Source organism: Acipenser ruthenus, chromosome 1, assembly GCF_902713425.1.
Source record: "Acipenser ruthenus chromosome 1, fAciRut3.2 maternal haplotype, whole genome shotgun sequence".
Classification (NCBI taxonomy): domain Eukaryota; kingdom Metazoa; phylum Chordata; class Actinopteri; order Acipenseriformes; family Acipenseridae; genus Acipenser; species Acipenser ruthenus.
The window spans coordinates 83140068-83160442 of record NC_081189.1 but is presented as its reverse complement, the minus strand read 5'-3'; the positions used below and the strand labels follow the sequence as shown (position 1 = coordinate 83160442).

The window sequence follows — 20375 nt, the reverse complement described above, 5'->3', positions numbered from 1 at the left end:
ATACTCTTGATTAGAAGGAAATATATTTTATTTTCAAGATGACTATTTAAAAAAATATATATATTACATGCCACATATTTTCCCCTTATATAGGGTTGCATGTTTTCCTTTACATTTCTCCAATCTGTTTCTGGAAATTAGAAACAAAATACTTGATATGTTACTAGTATAGAACAGAGACAGGGGTTGTCCATGTGTGCCGGGGGAATCCTGCAATGTAAGGAGCTGGCATTCTTCCCTGAAAATACAAGACTCAATTCAGTTTGGCAGAGAAGCTAACAAGCAGGGGTTTGTGCATACATCATTTCATAGAAATATTATTAATGTAGTATATATGTTTGCAAAGGTAACACCTTGTTTTTCAAATGAGCTAGGCCTGCCCTATGGTTGTCAAACTATACAAACCAATGTCTGACATTCTTTTTTAACCATATCCATAATCAATGATAGACCTTCCAATCCCAACCGCATCTGAATCATTGGACATCAGGTGACTATATACAGAACATCTTATAACATCACACGCTGCTAATGTCTAAATCAGCTCAAAACTACTTTGATAATGAAGACATACACTATAAACAGGCAGATCCATAGAGAGGGCTCTAAATAAGTGTTAATGCTGTTCAGCATTAAAGTATTAGACCTCTGTAAATCTCACATGGCAATACAAGCTGCTAAATAGCAATGGCTCAATTTTTCAGCATGTTGATTCTCATATTATCACAGGACTTAATTAGACATAAACTAAGTTGTGAACAAAACCTGAACCTAAATATGTCCAATTTGTTATACTTTACATATTTACAAATGTTTCCCCATACCTCCCATATATGTCTATTGTTGTATTTTAATAGTTTCGACCATGTTCAAAACAATATTACCTATTGCAGTATTTCACATTTGCCACCAGTTTTCATTTACATAACACCAGAGAGCCTCTTTGTGGGGTTGCCAAATTGCAGTTAAAGGTCTGTTTACAAGTTGATTTTTATCTGCAAACATATTTTTGTGACTTGACTCAAATCAAGATGTAGTTGCTCTGTGTGAAGGGGTTAACTGCAAAGACATGCTATTCAACAATTACAGGAGTGCAGTATTTCCATGCACTCATTCATTTTGAACTCGTGAGCTATCAAAGCCTTCAGTCACATGTCAGCATGAATAGTTCCATTCCTAAATCAATCACACTGGGGCTCGAAGGATGTCTGCTGCATTAAGCTACTGAACTGTTGTTCCTCTGCAGGTTTGATCTCTATTTATATAACACATGATTTACAGGAACTCCAAAATCAATGCCTCGTTAGAACTGGTTGACATTGAAGGTGTCTTCCATTCATGAACTGTACCTTCAGGATAGTTTGGGAGGAGAGCATCCTAAATGAAATGTTGTGTTTGTCAAAAGTCTTGCAGATTTATATGTAAAAACAAATCTAGTCTTTAAAGTAGCCTTTACATTTTTTTATTATCGTATTATGTTCAAAATCTACAATGTTTACGTAAATTGTTCCCCTCACCTACAAGTTGGAAATCTTTAACTTTAGTCTTTAACTTTCCAAAAAATAAAATCTTAATTTAGTTTTTTAATGAAAAACTTCTACGTATCTATAAGCTATCTTTAATAGCATATTATGTTAGGAGTTTTGAATAATGAGAGATTTATAATCATTCAAAAAAACTAATCTCCAGTATATATTAGTCAGTATTAGTTTTACAACATTTCTGTAGAGTCCACAAATATACATGATGTTTGTTCATAGCAAAAATGTATTGTTTTAAAACTGGTTTAGGATTAAAATTAATTTATTAATTTATTTAATGAGTTTGTTTACCAGGATAGGAATGTAACATCTCATTTATAAAGTCGTCCCATTGTTTTTTAGATTTTGCTTGGTGTAAATTAATTTCCATTTGTTATCTTACCTCTTGATTGAAGCGCTTGCTAGAACAAAGTTATTCCATTGTTGTGGTGAAATACACATTTGACTTAAACAGGCTGTCTTACAGGCAGTTTATTGTTTGTTGTTTTGAATAAAGGTTATTATATCTTGTTAGTCGAGGAAAATGTTTGATTATACATTACACAAATGTTACACAGGAGTTATAGTAAATGGAGCTTTTGTTGTATTGTTTATAAATATTTGCAATTGAAGATGTGTGGGAAAGAAAGAATGGATGCCACATAAATGCCCACCCTTATGACCAATTAATTGGAAACAGTGGATTGTGGTATTGAATGCTTGTAAAAAGTTACATCATTGTCAAAAAAGCTTTAAATTTACAGAAAAATAGATCTAGGATGCAAGTGGATTTCAATGTTGTTGTTGTTGTTTCTTGTTTTACAATCAATAAAGTATTTATAGCCAGGTGCACAGAATCTGTTGACATAATTAATTTACGTGTACAATGTTTTTCTCCAAGTAATTCATATCTGGTAAGGAACAGAAATGTAGGTTGTACAACCTTGTACTTTATTTTCATCAAGTGACAGACACAACAATTTTATTTTTCAGGATTTGTACATTCAGATTATAAATGCTGCATACTTTCTGATGAGCACGCTGTTTGCAAGGTTAGCAAAAGACCAGGTGCTGCTGGTACCCCAAACGCTTACTGTGTTCTTTATTGTTATGGGGAACTTGTAAATCACTTCTATTTTATTATTATTATTATTATTATTATTATTATTATTATTATTATTATTATTATTATTATTTATTTCTTAGCAGACGCCCTTATCCAGGGCGACTTACAATTGTTACAAGATATCACATTATACATTATTTCACATTATACAGATATCACATTATTTTACATACAATTACCCATTTATACAGTTGGGTTTTTTTTACTGGAGCAATCTAGGTAAAGTACCTTGCTCAAGGGTACAACAGCAGTGTCCCCCACTGGAGATTGAACCCACAACCCTCCCGTCAAGAGTCCAGAGCCCTAACCACTACTCCACACTATTTAAAATTACACATTAATATATTCAGGGGAATTTCTGAATTCTATAAAATTAATGCATCGTCTTCAGTTTTCCTGCTTGGGTGATAAACAATAGATGTCTGTTACTCAATGATTGTTATTCAATGCTCAACCATACCCATTATGAAGAGGGCATATTATACTTTTTAGGATTACAGTATTAAAATATCAACTTGTGTTCTGGTCTCTAATGCAAAATGCTGTGGGCTCAATCACAGACTCACATATACTCCCAGTAAACTGTTCTTTGATTAGATTCCACATGAATCTTAACTGGCTGTGTTTGATATGTAACCAAAATGTAAGTTCCATTTCTGTTTGTATTTTGGAAAGTACTTATAAACAATTATAATCAGAAACACATACTGGATACTTCAGGATACTAAGGTGTAGAGTCAGTCAATATAATATTAATCAATATAATAGAGTCAATCAATATATGACCCCATTTCCTTTTCTTTATTCTATTTAGTCAAACTGCCAACATGAGAGGACATTCCCTGAACACATCACTGCATTAGAAAGTGTGTTAACATTCTATAAGCATTTAAAACAGACCTACATCACACCCTTGGAAAGTATGTTTAAATGTCACTACAGAACGGGACATTAAAACATGTACTCATGACTAATCTGTGCTTTACAGAGGTGCTGTCCTCTCATACGTGTCTTTCATTTACAGCTGTATTTTGGGGAGACATTGCCTTAGATGAAGAAGACTTGAAAATGTTTCAAATCGATAGAACAATTGACCTCACTCAACACACAAATGAAAGACTAGGTCACACAACAGGTATGTATCTAAATTCTATGAAAATAATTCTTACTTTTTCAAAAGCATTGGTTTCTACTTGCACTGCCAGAATAATCGTATCAGACCAAGTTAGGTTATATACCATAATGCTGCAAACTGAGCTTTGCACTTAGGAGGCAAATAAAAAAAAAAGGAAATTGGTCGTGGAATGGGAAGACGCTCACTGAAGCTTCAGTTTTCCTGAGTTGTGTGGGAAATTGCTGCGGTGAGGGGATAGAACTGAACATTCAGAACTGGGGAGAAAATCAGGCGTAAAATAATTGGGCACTCAATTTATTTTAACAAATATGGAGTGGGAGTATGGAGATCCTGAACCATAACTCTAACCATTCACCCATTGAATTTCTTCCCAATACTGCCTAAATAAGGGCTAAAATTTGATATATTTTCATGCATTCATTTTAACTTTTGGTATTAGTCATCTTATATTTATATGTACTCAGATACACTGGGGAATAACTTCTTCCTTGATTCTGTTTTTTTGTGATGTGTTTGTTCTCAGCCTTCCTATTGGCTGAAACATTAGAATCCTTGTGAGGAAAAGATAAAAAAATCTGGCACAAGCCCAGTGAACTGTGCGAGACATCAATACAGAGGAGACGCAATAACTCACACTTAAATTATTTTCTGAGTCAACTAGCCTGGAATGGTCTCCAACCTTAAATACCCGACAGTCCTCCCTAAATATATTTAAAAAGCAATTTCATCTTCAGTACAGTAAAAGCAGTCCACATAATGAAAATATAAAATTGATTTTTATGACAGAATGCCATTAGTGGATGATACCTATCTCTATAGTTGCCAAAGTAGAACAAATATAAAGTCAGTTTTTACAAAAACTAATATAGTCTGACAACAATTGAAAGGATATAGACTATATCACTAGATCTAAATCCCAGGTGTTTAAATATTCAATATTTTTTAAACAGCAATTTTAATATGCTGTGAGAGATTTCATAATAATCAACTGTATATTAAAATCACCAGTAATCTGCTTTCTCCATCCGTTTTTCTCCATTCCAGAGAATTATTTAGGTTAATATGAATCAGGTACAGTATATTTTTGATATATTCAGAAAAATAACTGTAATGTCTTTCTCTCTTTCTTTTTCTAGGTGGTTTAGGGGAGCATGCTATATCCAAGAAAGTGTCACTTTATCAGCTTATAGACAGGATAAGAAGATTTGGCCATGGTATTTACTTCAACTATTTCAATTAGCAGACTCTCTGACATAGTGTACAAGTCATACTTAACCATTCTCAAGATGTACTGTAAACACGTGGCGGGGTCATTGATGTGGAACTTTGACAATCTAAAGAAATGAGATTTTAACTGTGTGTTGAATTTAGGATTTTTTAATGCGTGTTGACAAAAAATATAGAACAACACCATTTGTGTTTACTTGACTAATTTGACTGAATATTGTGATTATCAAATACAGCTGCATGTGTTAAGTGTAGGTACTATTAATGCAGAGTATAGCTGTTCCTCAACAGTAAATAAGAGCAACTAAACCATGTTAAAAGTGTAGATTCCTTGGTAATGCATATTAATTACATGGTTTTAAAAATCTTTTTAACCACAAAATCTTCATTTTTGATGAGAGACTTTAGGATTCAGTACTGAAATTATAGATTTTGGTCAACAGCAAGAAAGATTGTCTCTCTAATTGCATTCGCAGACAATGGGAGAAAAAACACAACAAGTGAAACTGGGAGCACAAAATCCTCAGGGAAAAGCAAAAAAAGCAGACTTCCCAGAGCTGCAACTTCACGCACTGAGAGAATATGGCCTGGAGGCGTCATTCCATTTGTTATTGGAGGCAATTTCACTGGTGAGAGACTTTGCTTTTGTTGAATTACAGGACAAATGTGTTTACAGGGGATGGACCAGGATATAAATATGCCATACTTTATAGTGCCTTGTAAATCAGCTAGGGATGATATGATATAAAGTGTAGATTTGTAATGATTTCTTATGACCCTTAGAGCTCATTAAAGTTGTTGTACTGGACTGCAAGTCATCTTTTACTGTACTCAGTGCAGTGATAGTTAACATTCCATAATAAGAGACATTGGCAGTGGCAATGCAAGGTTTGCCTACCTTGGTGGACCAACCTTCTTAGGGTGTTAGAGAGCGTCTATTTGCTCATCCAATCCCTGGTCTTACTTTTTGAAACTTCTTAAATAGGTGCAATGTGCTAGTTGTGTTGAATTTTGTAGTGGTTTTGGATTGTGGACTACTATTTTCTGACACGATCATCCCCATTTCTTTCTGGCTAAACTTCATTATTTTAGTTTTCTTTCATAACTCATCTACCTCACTGTCCCCGATACAAACCCTTACCTAACCGCAGGTACATGGGTCCTGTTCCTGCTCAGCTCAGACAGAATGATAGGCATTACTAATTCACAGGTACATGGTAAAGTGCAATACAAAACCACCACTTCCACAGTATGGCTATTTGGATGCCAAATGTGAATGCCTGGGTTTGAAGATGATAAAATGGCAGAGTGTATGAGTGCAAAAGTAATGATGATAAAAACACATTGGTCTTCGCAAGGACTAAATATGAGAACACTCTCCTATTGGTGTCTAGTTGATAAAACAATAGACATTGGAATATATTATCTTGTTTTTAGTAGTTTCATTTGGAACAAAATATTTCACTGTCACATATTATTCTAAGCCATTCATAGAATTTGCAGCAACATTAAGTTCAAATGCACTAAAACACAATTACAAGTTGATTTACAAAATCCAACAAATTCCAGAGAAAGTAAAATAAAATATGGGAGGTAATATGAGTCGTATTACAAAGGTTCCACATCTTGATAAACAACCCCTTCATAGATGCTTTATATATAGGGAGAGTACCCTAAGCAACTGTTAGTAACATTTATGCAACAAAATAGCACCAAAAGAAAACAGGCACACAGGTGGAAACAACAATATTCACTTTTTTGTCTATTTTCAGTTGAAAAAAAAATCCACTAATTCAGACTTCAGTATTGAAGATGATCCAATTCAAGTAGAACTGTTTTTATCCTGGTGTTTTTAAGATTATCGTGTTTCCTTAAAATAAGTCAGAAAAGAAGGGACAACAATAAAAAGTCTACAGTAATAAAACACTGAGAAAGATACCCCAATGTACCATCCTGTGAAAAGCTTCAGCTGATATAATTGATGTCCAGACTTAAATGGAGATGTATCAACAACTGACTTTTAACCCGAGAGGAAACAAATTTACTGAGTACTTCTAAGGTTGAAAGAAAATGTAAATGTTGATGTGACCCATAGAAGAAAATTTAAACCAAGCCTAGATATTACTTAATCTTTATGCCAAAGGCGACTATCATGTTGAATCCCATCTTGCATGGAAATGTATGTTTGATTAGATCTGAGGTTAAATGTTAAGTTATAGAATGTAACTCACATTTCCTATTGTTTAAATGAGCGCTCTGATTCCTTCAGGCAGTCAGCGAGCTATGTTCAAACAGGCCATGCGACACTGGGAAAAACACACATGTGTTACTTTCATCGAGCGGACAGATGAGGAAAGTTACATTGTCTTCACATACAGGCCTTGTGGGTAAGTGAGAGTTTCAGTTCCAGTCAGGACTTGTTAATCTTTATGGTAAAGTCATTAAACTGACTGGGTAATTGGGTGAGCTGGGGAGACATGCAGTACTTCTGTAGCCTAGAGCCCTGCTTTTCAGCATACAGTGTTGTCTGTAATTGAAATCCCCAAAACAGTTTGGATCATGCTCCATCATTTATGCTTTATATTTTCTGTTCTTTGACCTTTGTAGTTGCAAAATACTTTTTCTTAAGGCTTCTGCACTTTCATATTGCTTTCCAAAGAGCAGCCTTCCCTAATCCAGACTTTACTTTGGGTGCAGGTTAGCTCTGGTATTGTACTAAATACACATTCTTCTGTATTTGACGAGATGTCTTTAATGCACAGAAATGGGATTGGACCTGTGGTTGATATCTTTCTTGAAGGAATGCATAACTCATTGTCCAGCACCGTGATTCTCCAATGCACTAGGTAAAAAGAATTAGAAGATGACATTTCAGGTTTGTGCCTTAAGCATACTTAAACCTCTGAACCCTGGTTCTAATGACTATACATCATATCTTACAAATTAAGAGTAAGGCATTTTCAAGATTAACAATACCTAGACTTTTTATACACAGATCAGTCGTATGCTACAGAATCTGACAATAAGCATTATACTGTATAAGAATGGTTACACATATAGTTATTAATATATATGCATATATTAAATTTTTTCTTACCTTTTTTTACTGTAAATGTAAAGAAACCGAATGCACCTGTAATCACGTGAATTACGTGTGGTGTATTACGCATACAGCTTCTGCTGCTAAAATGGCTACGAGATTTAGCTGCCACAAAAAGGACCAGCAGACTGAGGCAAATGAAAGTTACAGAATTATTCAGACCACCAAAACCTTAAATGGAGCATTGTCTGTTTTAAATTGTTGCAGTTAAGCAAATTAGTCACCTTGTTCTTGATTTTTTCGTCAGTAAGGGCTGGAGAGCCTGTCTATGTTACTGAGCAGACAACAACTGTTATTTCAATTGCATGTTATTACAATGCCTTAAAAGCAAGTATCAAAGTATAGAAATATTTTATTGAATTTTTTAAGTTTAATGATTCCTAAAGTTCTGTAATGTGTCAAAATTGTACTGAATTGCATTAATTTAATGATTTGTAAAGCTCTATAATTTTGTATGCTTAATGTGATAGAATAGGTTACTAGCTATATATCATCAGTAGGTACTTGTGTACTAAGTACTTGTGTATGTTAATTTTATTCTATACATTATTAAAGGTACAGTAATTGTTATTAAAACCTGTTTAATTATCCATACAAAAAAATGGAAACGCCAATGTAAAGTCACTTAATAGGGCGCTGGGGAGTTCTCGCAGACCGTTTTTGATGAAACTGGCTGCTCGCACCCCAGGTTGAAATTTGCAGTCAATTGATCTGCAGTTGCTCGCCTGTTTTGCCTTGCACTTCGAATTAATGCACGGATATCACGATCCTGGAGTATGCACTTCCGCCCACTGTTGCCCTTTGCTGATGATGTCTTTCCCTCGGAGTTCCATGCCAACATCACCTTAGACACCGTTGCTTATGAAACATCAGCAAGTTGAGCTGTCTTGGTCACTGAAGCTCCTGCCAAAAGCGCCCCAACAATCACCCCTCTTTCAAAGTCACTGAGGTCTCCTCTTGCAGCCTGCTAGCCATAATTATAGGCAACCAGGCTTGTCCAGCATTTTTATACATGGCCCTAAGCATACTGGGATGTTATTTGCTTAATTAACGCATGAGCCACACCTGTGTGGAAGCCCTTGCTTTCAATATACTTGATGTCCCTCATTTACCCAGGTGTTTCCATTTTTTTGTCCACTACCTGTGTATATATATATATATATATATATATATATATATATATATATATATATATATACCTTGGCCTCTGTCTCAGTTCAGCTCCTCCTTCATGGCACAAAGCAGCCCCAGCTCAAGGGAGGAAGCTGGTAGTCAACGAGGTGCAAAAACAGGAGGAGAGGGTGAGGTGCGTAAAGGCAGTTTCCCAGGCAAAGCAGGGAGGATGGATGAGGTGGGAGAGTGTGGAACAATGCAAGATTGGCTGGCGAGAGCTATGGACATTGGAACAGAGAAGGATCAGTTTCCTCATCAGGTCAACATATGATGTTCTCACATCACCACAGAACCTTAATCTATGGGTATGAAAGGATCTGTGGTGTCCTTTGTGTTCATCGCCAGCTACATTAAGACACATTTTGACAGGATGTAAGGTGGGTTTTAGCCAAGGACGGTTTACTTGGCATCATGACCAGGTGCTGCGATGTTTTGCCTTAGCATTGGAAGAGAAGTGCAGCATGACCAACAGGTTGCCATCAGTTCCAGCAATATATGACACATGAAGAACAACATTCATCCAGGGGAGAAACCACCAAGAAAAGGTATTAAAAGCAAAACTCGTCTAGGACAACTGGAAGCTGCTAGAGTGTGGAAAATGCTGGCAGATGTTGGACAATGGCTTATTTTCCCATCTGAGATTGCCACCACTAACCTTCGACCTGATATTGTCTTGTGTTCTGGATCAGCACGCCTTGTTCACCTGGTAGTTAACAGTGCCATGGGCGGTTGCTATGGATGAGGCATATGCAAGGAAGAAACTTCGGTACGCTCAACTAGCTGCTGAAGCGCAACAGCGAGGATGGAGACTCCAGGTTTACCCAGTGGAGAGGTTGTTCGAGGATTTGTGGCACACTCCACAACCTGGTTTCTCAGAGACATCGGATTCAGTGGCCTAGAGTTGCGATGCATAGTGAAGAACTTATCTGAAGCAGCAGAGAGGAGCAGCAACTGCTCTGGTTGAGACAAAAAGATTCTGGTTGGGGATCTCAAGCACAGTAGAAAGAAAGCAACGTCGATGTAAAGGAATGTAAGTAAACTGGGCTTAGATGAGTGGGGAACGGAGGGGGGTGATGCTGGGATGCCAGAATCACTGTCAAACCCTCTTAAGGTGTTGTGGGCAAGTCGACGAAACACCAAGGATGGAAGGTGCCCACTTGAAGACCCCAGAGAAGTACCCTACTCAGCTCAGTCCAGACAGTTGTCATGCTGATGTGCTAGGGAGGCAGCACTGTGGTTGATCCCTGGAGACAGCATTGTAGTCGTTGTTTGTGCTGATGTGCCAAGGAGGCAAAAGAGAGCTGAGTCCAATATCAACATGAAGTTTTAACACCTACTCTCATGTAATGGAGAAATGTATATATGGTTGTTTTAGAAAATTAACTTGAGTCAAAAATGTATTACAATTGCCAATCTAAATTATCGGGAGACAGGAGATCAAGCTGATGAAATCGGGAGACTTGGCAGGTTTGTAGATGCAATACTGAAATGGTGTTAGGCTGTGGAGAGCAGCATTATTAAACATATAGAAGAAATCATTTCAACAATTTTGATGTCTATATCAAACCCAACAGTGTCTTAGAGTCTTGTCAATGTGTTTGCTTTGCTAACTGCCAACTCCACAGCTGGTTTAAATGATGAAATATACATGCCCCTGAATCCAGCCAAACCAGATAAAGCTTTAATTCTTGCCAACTTGGGTTCAGAGCAGTGCCAGCACTAGGGTTTTGCTGGGATATGCCCTGCACCACCAAATGTCCCTTTGGCCAACCAATGTTCACTCTCCTTAGTGGTTTAAAAAATAAATAAATAAATAAATAAATAAATAAATAATAATTTAAAGCACTAAGGAGAGTGAACTTGGGTGGGCCAAAAGGACATTTGGTGGTGCAGGGCATACCCCAGCACCCCCCTAGTGCCGGCAATGCTCTGAACCCAAGTTGGCATCATCTGCCCTGTTTCATTTTCTAATTTTATCCGATACATTTTTCAATCTATCACAAGTATTTACAAATAGTTCTTCTGACTGACACACCTCAATGTAGATAACTTCCAAATCACGTCAAATTATTCCAAAAATACCCGCCTACTATATTTCAATTTGACAAATTCTAAAGCTCACATCCAGTTTAAGAAGCCGTTGGAGACAGTGAGAGAGAGAAGTACTGTAGTTCAGTAAAGTTAACGGAGAGTGAAGAAAAAGGTTAGTAAATTGAGGTTAGTGCTGTTCTGTACAACAGTTGAAATTATCAAACTTTTTACTGCTAAGGAAATACATATTTTTGCCATCTACTACAACTACGACTACTACTACTAACCTCTGTAATTATGTTTCATATGTAAAGAGATATATTATGCTCTTATGTTCACTTTTTTATGAAGCTAAATCAATTAAGTAGATCAGATTTTGCTGAAGGTGAAGGAAAGGAAGCTGGCTGGTGTCACTGATCCCTCCTTTATTTCCATGGCAGGTGCTGCTCCTATGTGGGGAGACGAGGAAATGGTCCTCAGGCCATTTCTATCGGCAAGAACTGTGATAAGTTTGGAATTGTTGTGCATGAACTGGGACATGTGATCGGGTTTTGGCATGAACATACACGACCAGATCGAGATGATCATGTAACCATTATTAGAGAAAACATCCAACCAGGTGAGATTCCACAAAAGGACATCCAGCTGAAAGAGGCTCCACTCCTGTCTAGCTCTTTGTCTGGAGTGATTATCCCATTTATCAAATATGTGAAGACATATCCTATGTTATCCTTGGCACTGTACACCTTACATACCAAAGGGAAAAAAAGCACTCAATGGAGCTTATCACAGTTTAGAAAAAAAAAATTGAAAATGTAAACACTTTGACAGTGGCAGTATAGTGTGTCTTATATAGTGTGTGGGTGAAGTCATTTGTGGTAATTGAACAGCTATACAAATGATACATTTGATCCCTCAGAAATGTAATGCACTATAATAAACAGTTTCGGTTAAATTCTTTGTAATTCAGAATATTACTGAGTAATAAAAAAATAATAATAATAACTTTAACTGATTCACAAATAAGGGCATTCTGAAGCTTAGCAAGTTAGATGATTAAACAGCATCTTTGGTTATGAATTGTTTGCAGGTCAGGAATACAACTTCCTGAAGATGGAACCTGGAGAAGTGAATTCTCTTGGGGAACAATATGACTTTGACAGCATTATGCACTATGCCAGGAACACTTTCTCAAGGTTGGAGTCTACGGTTACATATCTCTGAGCTTTAAAATAATCTTTTTTTGTCTAAATAAATGTGCTAGAAGTGACAGACAACCTCTCTTGCTGTAGACTGAAAAGAAGCCCTGGGTTAAATACAGTTTCAATAATCAAGACATGTGTTTCCTTTGAAGGTTACACTAGGAACTTTACACTAGGCTCCAGAAAATCGGATCGATCAGTCTGACTGATCAATTGTCCGTTGTGAGTGTTTTCAGCATGTTGCCACCAAACTCTGAAATGCTCTTAATGGCTTGTTTTCACAAATTCCATTCAAATGTGTTCTAAGACACATTAAATATTGTGGAGGATCTGTCATGTTTACCCTCTAATTGATATTTTATTTATAAAACCAAAAACAATGAGTCAGAAAGGCATATAGTAGGATCCTGCACCATTGAATAAATACAATTATTATGTACATATAAGGCTACGATTTTGGCATGGTAATTTTATGTAGAAAGGTCACCAAATAATACACAAAAGCATTTAAATAATACACCAAAACCAATAATATAAAGACTACTTATTTTGACTACTGACAAGTTTACATTTTTGGTCAGTCGAGAGTCTCTGACCCATTGCGACAAGTGAGAATGACGTCATCTACAATCTTGTGACGTGCGTCTTTTTTATGTAAATCAATATGTAACTGAAAATGAGCACAAAATGAGATGTTGTGTGTTTTTGTTATAGGGGCATGTTTCTGGATACTATTCTGCCCTCCCGCGATGAAAATGGTATAAGACCTGCCATTGGCCAGCGAACCCGATTAAGTAAAGGAGACATTGCACAGGCAAGGAAGCTGTATAGATGTCCAGGTATTGCCATGTAAAAGTACACAAATAAGGATCAGTCTGTTAAGCTATTTAATTGTCATATTCAACTTTGAACAACACCATCATACTCAACCCTTGGCTTGCAGTTTGTCCGGCATTAATTACTGTAGAACAACAACAGCAAAAAAAATTCCGGTCGTGACTGCTTTTGGTACTTGAGGTATAAATGAATTATTAAAGCTGTCTGTAAACAAGGAAGGTTAAGAATTTCTCTTCTGCATGCCATTATTTTCTCTGACAGACCTCCCCCATAGCATTTCAGCAACACATGTAGCAATGCGACAGCCATTTCCCTTCAGCTAATGTTAGTCAAGTTCACTCGAGCAATGAGAATGTCAGATGTACCTTTGATTTCAGTTTCAGTCACTATAATCAGTCTAACGAGCACTTGTTATTCAAGGCCCTGCAAGAACACTAAAAATATATACAATGACCTTGTTCTGATTGACATAGAAACCTTTTAAATATGAGTCAACACTTTTTTTTTACCTTATTTAAGTCTAAATTGCCTTATAAAGCCAAGCTCATGACGATTGTCAAATTCTTGATAAAGGTGATGGGAATAATAGTATCTCTCTTATTTGGAGGAACATTTTTTGGTTTAACGGTGTGTGAAAAGCAGGTGCCATGGCATAATAAACCTGTCCCATTTCCTTTGTTCAAAAAATCTCCATTTGGTATAAATTAAGTTTAATATTTTTGTAGCAAAGAAGGTATGTGGAGACCTTGTTTCCCCTTTATGCATTAATTTATGATACTCGTCTTCAAAATAAGTTTGCTGATAGTGACAGTCTTTTTTCAACCCCCTGTTAATTGTGAATCTGCACTCAGTGTCCTGTTTGTCTGCTGCACAGTAAAGCATCTCTTTTTTCCTGTTTACCTGATGGTCTGCAAAATATTGAAATGCCATATTTATTGCTCAGCGGGAAGATTCCCCCCACTGTTTCAGAGCCCTTGTCAAATCTAATCTCTCATTCAGTCTAACAAGGCAGCTGCCATTTTAAAGACATATTGAGCCTCATCACTTGGCCTGTTTTATCTAAAGATATTCTCATCATCTATAATTCATTGAGATTATTATGATGCATGGATTGCCTGCTGACTGTTAATGCTCTGTAATTGCAAGGTACTTCAGCTCTGATTACATTTTCATGGGGAAAAGGTTGGCCTTGTTCAAGATCGGCCAGCAATTCATCAGGTGAAATAACTTGTTGATTGAAAGCCATAAGGGTGGGTGGCTGCTGAGTGGCGGTCTAATTGAAGCTGTCATTAATTGATAGGAAAATGGCAGCAGCTGATGCACCACGGGTAGGAAAAGTATTAATCAATCCCCCAGGAGCTGGCAAAGTGATTGACAGGTGAAACTGCAAGTGCTAGGCTAATCACTTTTATGAGAAGCGGAATTGTATTTTTCAAACCCACTTAAGCTCGCTAAATACATTTGTATATTGCTGAGCTGTCTATCATAAGCAATTTCGTACTACCAGTATACTGCCATCACATTTTTTGTTCATTCCAAAACAAGCTACTGTATATTCAGAAAAATAGTGTATATTTTTTAATGCTGTTTAAGGGTGTTTTATTGTGCATTTGTAGTAGAAACTCTGGATGTCAGTTGTCTTAATGGAATTATTATTATTATTATTATTATTATTATTATTATTATTATTATTATTATTAGTTGTAGTAATAGTCGTAGTAAAATATTTATTAGGATATTAGGCACACTGAGACCCTGACAGTATAATAAGATTAAATATCTTGGAGTACATCTACCATAATTTAAATGTAATTTAAAATTGCATCTACTCAGCAATATTAGCTGGAGACCTATACCTAGTTAAAGACAAACAAAATTAGTTGATATCAGTTTCAGCGGTGGAATAATAAATGGTTTGTTGCCTGACACCATCAATTTTAAAGAATATGCAGTGCCCAATATAGACAATATGACACATTTTCCAATTTTTTGAAAATAAATTGTGTAGATACAATGTTTTGAAAATAAATTGTGTAGATACAATTTTTTGAAAATAAATTATGTAGATACTCAATATTTATGAATGGCAGTTTACCCTTCTTTATCAATCCAACAACTGACAAATACATTAAACACATTATTGTGTGTATTACAGCATGTGGAGAAACATTACAGGAGTCAACTGGCAATTTCTCATCCCCTGGATTCCCTAATGGATACCCCTCTTACACTCACTGTGTTTGGAGAATCTCAGTTACCCCAGGAGAAAAGGTAACCCTTCCTTCATTTCTGGTGTTTCAGAGATGCTTATTATGATCTGAAAAAAAGATACATTGACTAAAGACATTTGTCTAAAGGTTATCAAATACAGATATTTTATATGAATATATGGATCATTGATTAGTTTACCATTAGTTATTTACTTATGGTTTGCAAGTGATCAATGATGCAAGGATCACTTTAATCTTTTGCATGGATCTAAGGGAGTATGGTTGATATTGTCTAATCTGCAGTGCAACAATGGGGGTAGGGGCAAGGTTTGGAGAAACCAACCCTTTATCACCAGGGGTTCTGCAAGCAGACACTAAGAAGGAAAATAGAAAAAATAAAAGGTTACAGCTTGTAGTCAATCAAAATAGGCTACAAAAATGATAGTTTCATGGAATGCATGTCTTGTTTGTATTCTGAATATTTTTTTTCAAAACGTCTTGTCAGAATTTGCACGTACTCTTTTTATTTATATATATATATGCTCTGAGCACACTCTTAAACTCAGGGGAGACATTTAAGGAGGACAGAGATGTTTTAAACTTCTGTAAGTGGTTTTTGTTCTTGCAATGGGTGTGCCATATGTCCTGACAACTTTTTAATAATCAAGAAAATCACACAGACTCATTTAATTTGAAGTTTTAACGAATCAGAGCAGAAGTAGTGCTCTTTTCGGTTTGTTAAATGCTTTAAAAATTGGATTGGTTGGTTGCGCAGACCACCGTAAATCCCAAGTACTAAGCAATCTGGGCGATCTAGTCCCTTTGCAGGTTTAACAGCATTCATAATTCACTACAGTAATACAGATATGATTATCATATGCTTAGCCTTCAGGCCATAAAATGCAAAAAGCTAGAACACCCACAGCTACGTTCTAGAACATTCAATATACCATTCTTTTAAGACTAAAACATAATTTATATACCTTATAGCAATGCATCCAATATAAAAGATATATAAATTTAAATATATGCTTACCTTCTAGTATATGGAAGTGTAGTGTAGGATATATGAAAAATAAGAACTGTCTTCAAAGGGCAGAGACTTCTGAATACTACCAAACAGCAGTCATTTTTCGGAGACCCTCAGAGCATGGACCACGTCAGCTTGCAAGATCAAGTTCAATGGTATCGAATGGGGTGTTGCTCTGGGCTTATATAAGATTTTCCCTCCATTGAATACATCAGGAGTCCCAATTAAATCTAATCATCAATCTGCCTTGACAGTTCTTATCTTTGAGTTCACGGGGCGGGAGCCAGGGCTGTGAGAGGAATGGAGTGTTTTTTGCAATTTAGGATTGGAGGCTCAGCCTCTAGACAAGGGAGAGAGAAAAGGACGGGCCGGACTCCAACCGCAAGACCCTTCCCTATGGAGTCGAGACTAGCCCTAATGGCCTCCGGGCCCCTGAAAAGACAGAGTACTCTGACTTCTCGGAGAGTCGTTATAGGCTTGGCCTCGCGACTGGGTCCCAGTTAGCGACCGGGTTTGACCCTCAGAGGACAGAACGGCTCATACGAAGCCTTCACGTAAGGAAGAAAAGAGAATCTGAAAGAACACAAATAATTGTTAGTTATGGGACTCGAGCACTAAGAGTAAGAGGGCCACGTCCCAGGAGAGTAAATGTGGAAGACAGAGCCTTCTTTCACATGAGTTGCAAAAGAATTGTGTGGCCGGTGGCCCCCTCTGACCACACAAAGAACCTGCAAAGACCTGTGAAGACAAACAAAGACTGCATGCCAATGTATAACATAAAAGCAAGAAGAGACAAACAATGACAAAGATAAACAAAGACAAACAAAATAACTAAAAATATATGGTTAGTGGAACAAGCTATATGTGTCGGCCATCCGGGCTGTGCCTGCTGAAGTGGCTGTGCCAGTCCTGAAGGAATGTGTGGTGTAGAATAGGGGAGAAAGACCTGCTCTGGTGACGAGAGTGGAGAGGTGGGAAGAGAACCAGATGGGAAGAGAACCAGTGTCTGGTAATGATGCTTTTGGAGCAATTATAGGAAGTCTGGATGAAGATGCAGGGGGGTTCTCAGTGATTCTTCGGAGTGTCAGACGTACTGCTGGGATGACTGCATTACTGTAGATGCTTGGAAGATGGCGAGCTTGGATGATGAAATTGTGGGAAACTGATATCCAAACAATTAAAGATGAGCTGCTGGAACTTCATTCGTTGATTGTTCCAGTATTGCAGCAAGGTGTACCACATTCTGATGTCTAGAGAGAAGAGATGCTGACCATCCTATGTGTTAGTTAATAAAGGATCAATCAGCGGTTTGCTACTATCATCTCTGCTTGGAATGGAAAAGGACAGATTTCCAGTCTTGTATCACGTCTCTCACCATGTATTAAAGTTTGTAGTATTTGAGAGGATGAGCGGAAATATTAGATGACAATTAGCATTAGCCTGACTGCGTAAATGGCTGCCACGATCGAGTACTGGAGGAAAGCTGGAGTGTTGGAAGCTCTGGAGGAGGGTTTCTTGCTTCTGAAAGATATTTTTACGTGAGAATCCAGGTTTTTGCAGTTGAGGCGAGAACGAGAAAGCACAATATGAATGTTCTGCCTTGGGATTAATGCAAATTGCGAAATTAAAGTGGCCGAGGGGAGATAACGGTTATTTTGATACTTGGAAGTTATTAATGAGCTGACAAATGCATTCCAGGATTGTCAAGTGGGAGGCTGGCTTTAGATTTGACAGTGTCCCAGGTGATTCTGAGGAATTCTAGTCGGGCCAATGGTTTATCTTGAGAGTGGGATGCCTACTGAAGAAAATGGGGATCGCAGATTAAAGATAAGAACATAAGAACATAAGAAAGTTTACAAACAAGAGGAGGCCATTCAGCCCATCTTGCTCGTTTGGTTGTTAGTAGCTTATTGATCCCAGAATCTCATCAAGCAGCTTCTTGAAGGATCCCAGGGTGTCAGCTTCAACAACATTACTGGGGAGTTGGTTCCAGACCCTCACAATTCTCTGTGTAAAAAAGTGCCTCCTATTTTCTGTTCTGAATGCCCCTTTATCTAATCTCCATTTGTGGCCCCTGGTCCTTGTTTCTTTTTTCAGGTCGAAAAAGGCCCCTGGGTCGATATTGTCTATATCTTTTAGGATTTTGAATGCTTGAATCAGATCACCGCATAGTCTTCTTTGTTCAAGACTCAATAGATTCAGTTCTTTTAGCCTGTCTACATACGACATGCCTTTTAAACCCGGGATAATTCTGGTTGCTCTTCTTTGCACTCTTTCTAGAGCAGCAATATCCTTTTTGTAACGAGGTGACCAGAACTGAACACAATATTCTAGGTGAGGCCTTACTAATGCATTGTAAAGTTTTAACATTACTTCCCTTGATTTAAATTCAACACCTCTCACAATATATCGGAGCATCTTGTTGGCCGTTGCTGCTGCAACAGTGTTTGCCACTCCTCCTATTTTTGTGTCATCTGCAAATTTAACAAGTTTGCTTACTATACCAGAATCTAAATCATTAATGTAGATTAGAAATAGCAGAGGACCTAATACTGATCTCTGTGGTACACCACTGGTTACGTCGCTCCATTTTGAGGTTTCTCCTCTAAACAGTACTTTCTGTTTTCTACATGTTAACCACTCCCTAATCCATGTGCATGCATTTCCTTGAATCCCTACTGCGTTCAGTTTGAGAATTAATCTTTTATGCGGGACTTTGTTAAAAGCTTTCTGGAAATCTAAATAAACCATGTCCTATGCTTTGCAATTATCCATTGTTGATGTTGCATCCTCAAAAAAATCAAGCAGGTTAGTTAGACATGGCCTCCCTTTCCTGCTGACTGTCTCCCAGGATACTGTTACCATATAGGTAATTTTCCATTTTGGATCTTATTATAGTTTACAGAAGTTTACATATAATAGAAGTCAGGCTTATTAGTCTGTAGTTACCTGGTTCGGTTTTGTCTCCCTTTTTGTGGATCGGTATTACGTTTGCAATTCTCCAGTCTGTCGGTACAACCCCTGTCTCAAGAGACTGCATGATCTTGGTTAGCGGTTTGTAAATAACTTCTTTCATTTCTTTGAGTACTATTAGGAGGATCTCATCCAGCCCAGGGGATTTGTTTATTTTAAGAGCTCCTAGTCCCTTTAACACTTCTGCCTCTGTTATGCTAAAGTTATTTAAAACTGGATAGGAACAGGTCAACATGTGGGGCATGTTGTCCGTATCCTCCTTTGTAAAAACTTGTGAAAAGTAATCATTTAATATATTTGCTTTTTTTTTTTTTCTTCGTCTATGATTTTGCCATTTTTATCTTAGACATACCTTAGACATTAACCTCCTCTTTGAATATTCTCTTGCTGTTATAATATTGGAAAAACATTTTGGAATTGGTTTTAGCCCCCTTAGCAATATTGATTTCTATCTCTCTCTTGGCCTTTCTAACTTCCTTTTTGACTTGTGTTTCCAGTTCCAAGTACTCTTTCTGTGTACTTTGTTCTTGGTCCCTTTTAAACGCTCTGTAAAGTGCCTTTTTTCTCTGAATATTTGTAATGGGATGTAATTGTTTTGCCCCTCTAGCACTACATTTTTTAAAAAAAAAACAGCCATCCTTTTTTCCATGGATGTTTTCTCTATTTTACTCCAATCTACTTCTGTTAGCCTCTGTTTCATTCCTTCATAGTTTGCCTTCTGCCTCTCAGGGAGGAAAGATTGATGATTAGGTGCTTTTCTCGATATTTTGCGGGTTGCCTTCAGTTCAATGGGGAGAGGGCATGACATTGG

General features: G+C 37.1%; 1 protein-coding gene across 4 annotated transcripts in view; it reads left to right on the top strand.

Moving 5' to 3' along the window:
- The window catches only part of LOC117420411 (tolloid-like protein 1), an 87776-nt gene that overhangs the window by 31974 nt on the left and 35427 nt on the right, over positions 1 to 20375 (top strand). For all 4 annotated transcript variants that reach the window (XR_009329597.1, XM_059031141.1, XM_059031147.1 and 1 more), the window contains 8 exons: positions 3671 to 3781; positions 4918 to 4995; positions 5485 to 5637; positions 7278 to 7395; positions 11753 to 11931; positions 12403 to 12508; positions 13229 to 13353; positions 15507 to 15622. Coding sequence is in view for 3 of the 4 variants with exons in the window: in XM_059031141.1 (XP_058887124.1) it covers positions 3671 to 3781; positions 4918 to 4995; positions 5485 to 5637; positions 7278 to 7395; positions 11753 to 11931; positions 12403 to 12508; positions 13229 to 13353; positions 15507 to 15622 (986 nt within the window). In the remaining variant the exon portion in view is untranslated. The remainder of the gene's footprint in view (positions 1 to 3670; positions 3782 to 4917; positions 4996 to 5484; positions 5638 to 7277; positions 7396 to 11752; positions 11932 to 12402; positions 12509 to 13228; positions 13354 to 15506; positions 15623 to 20375) is intronic.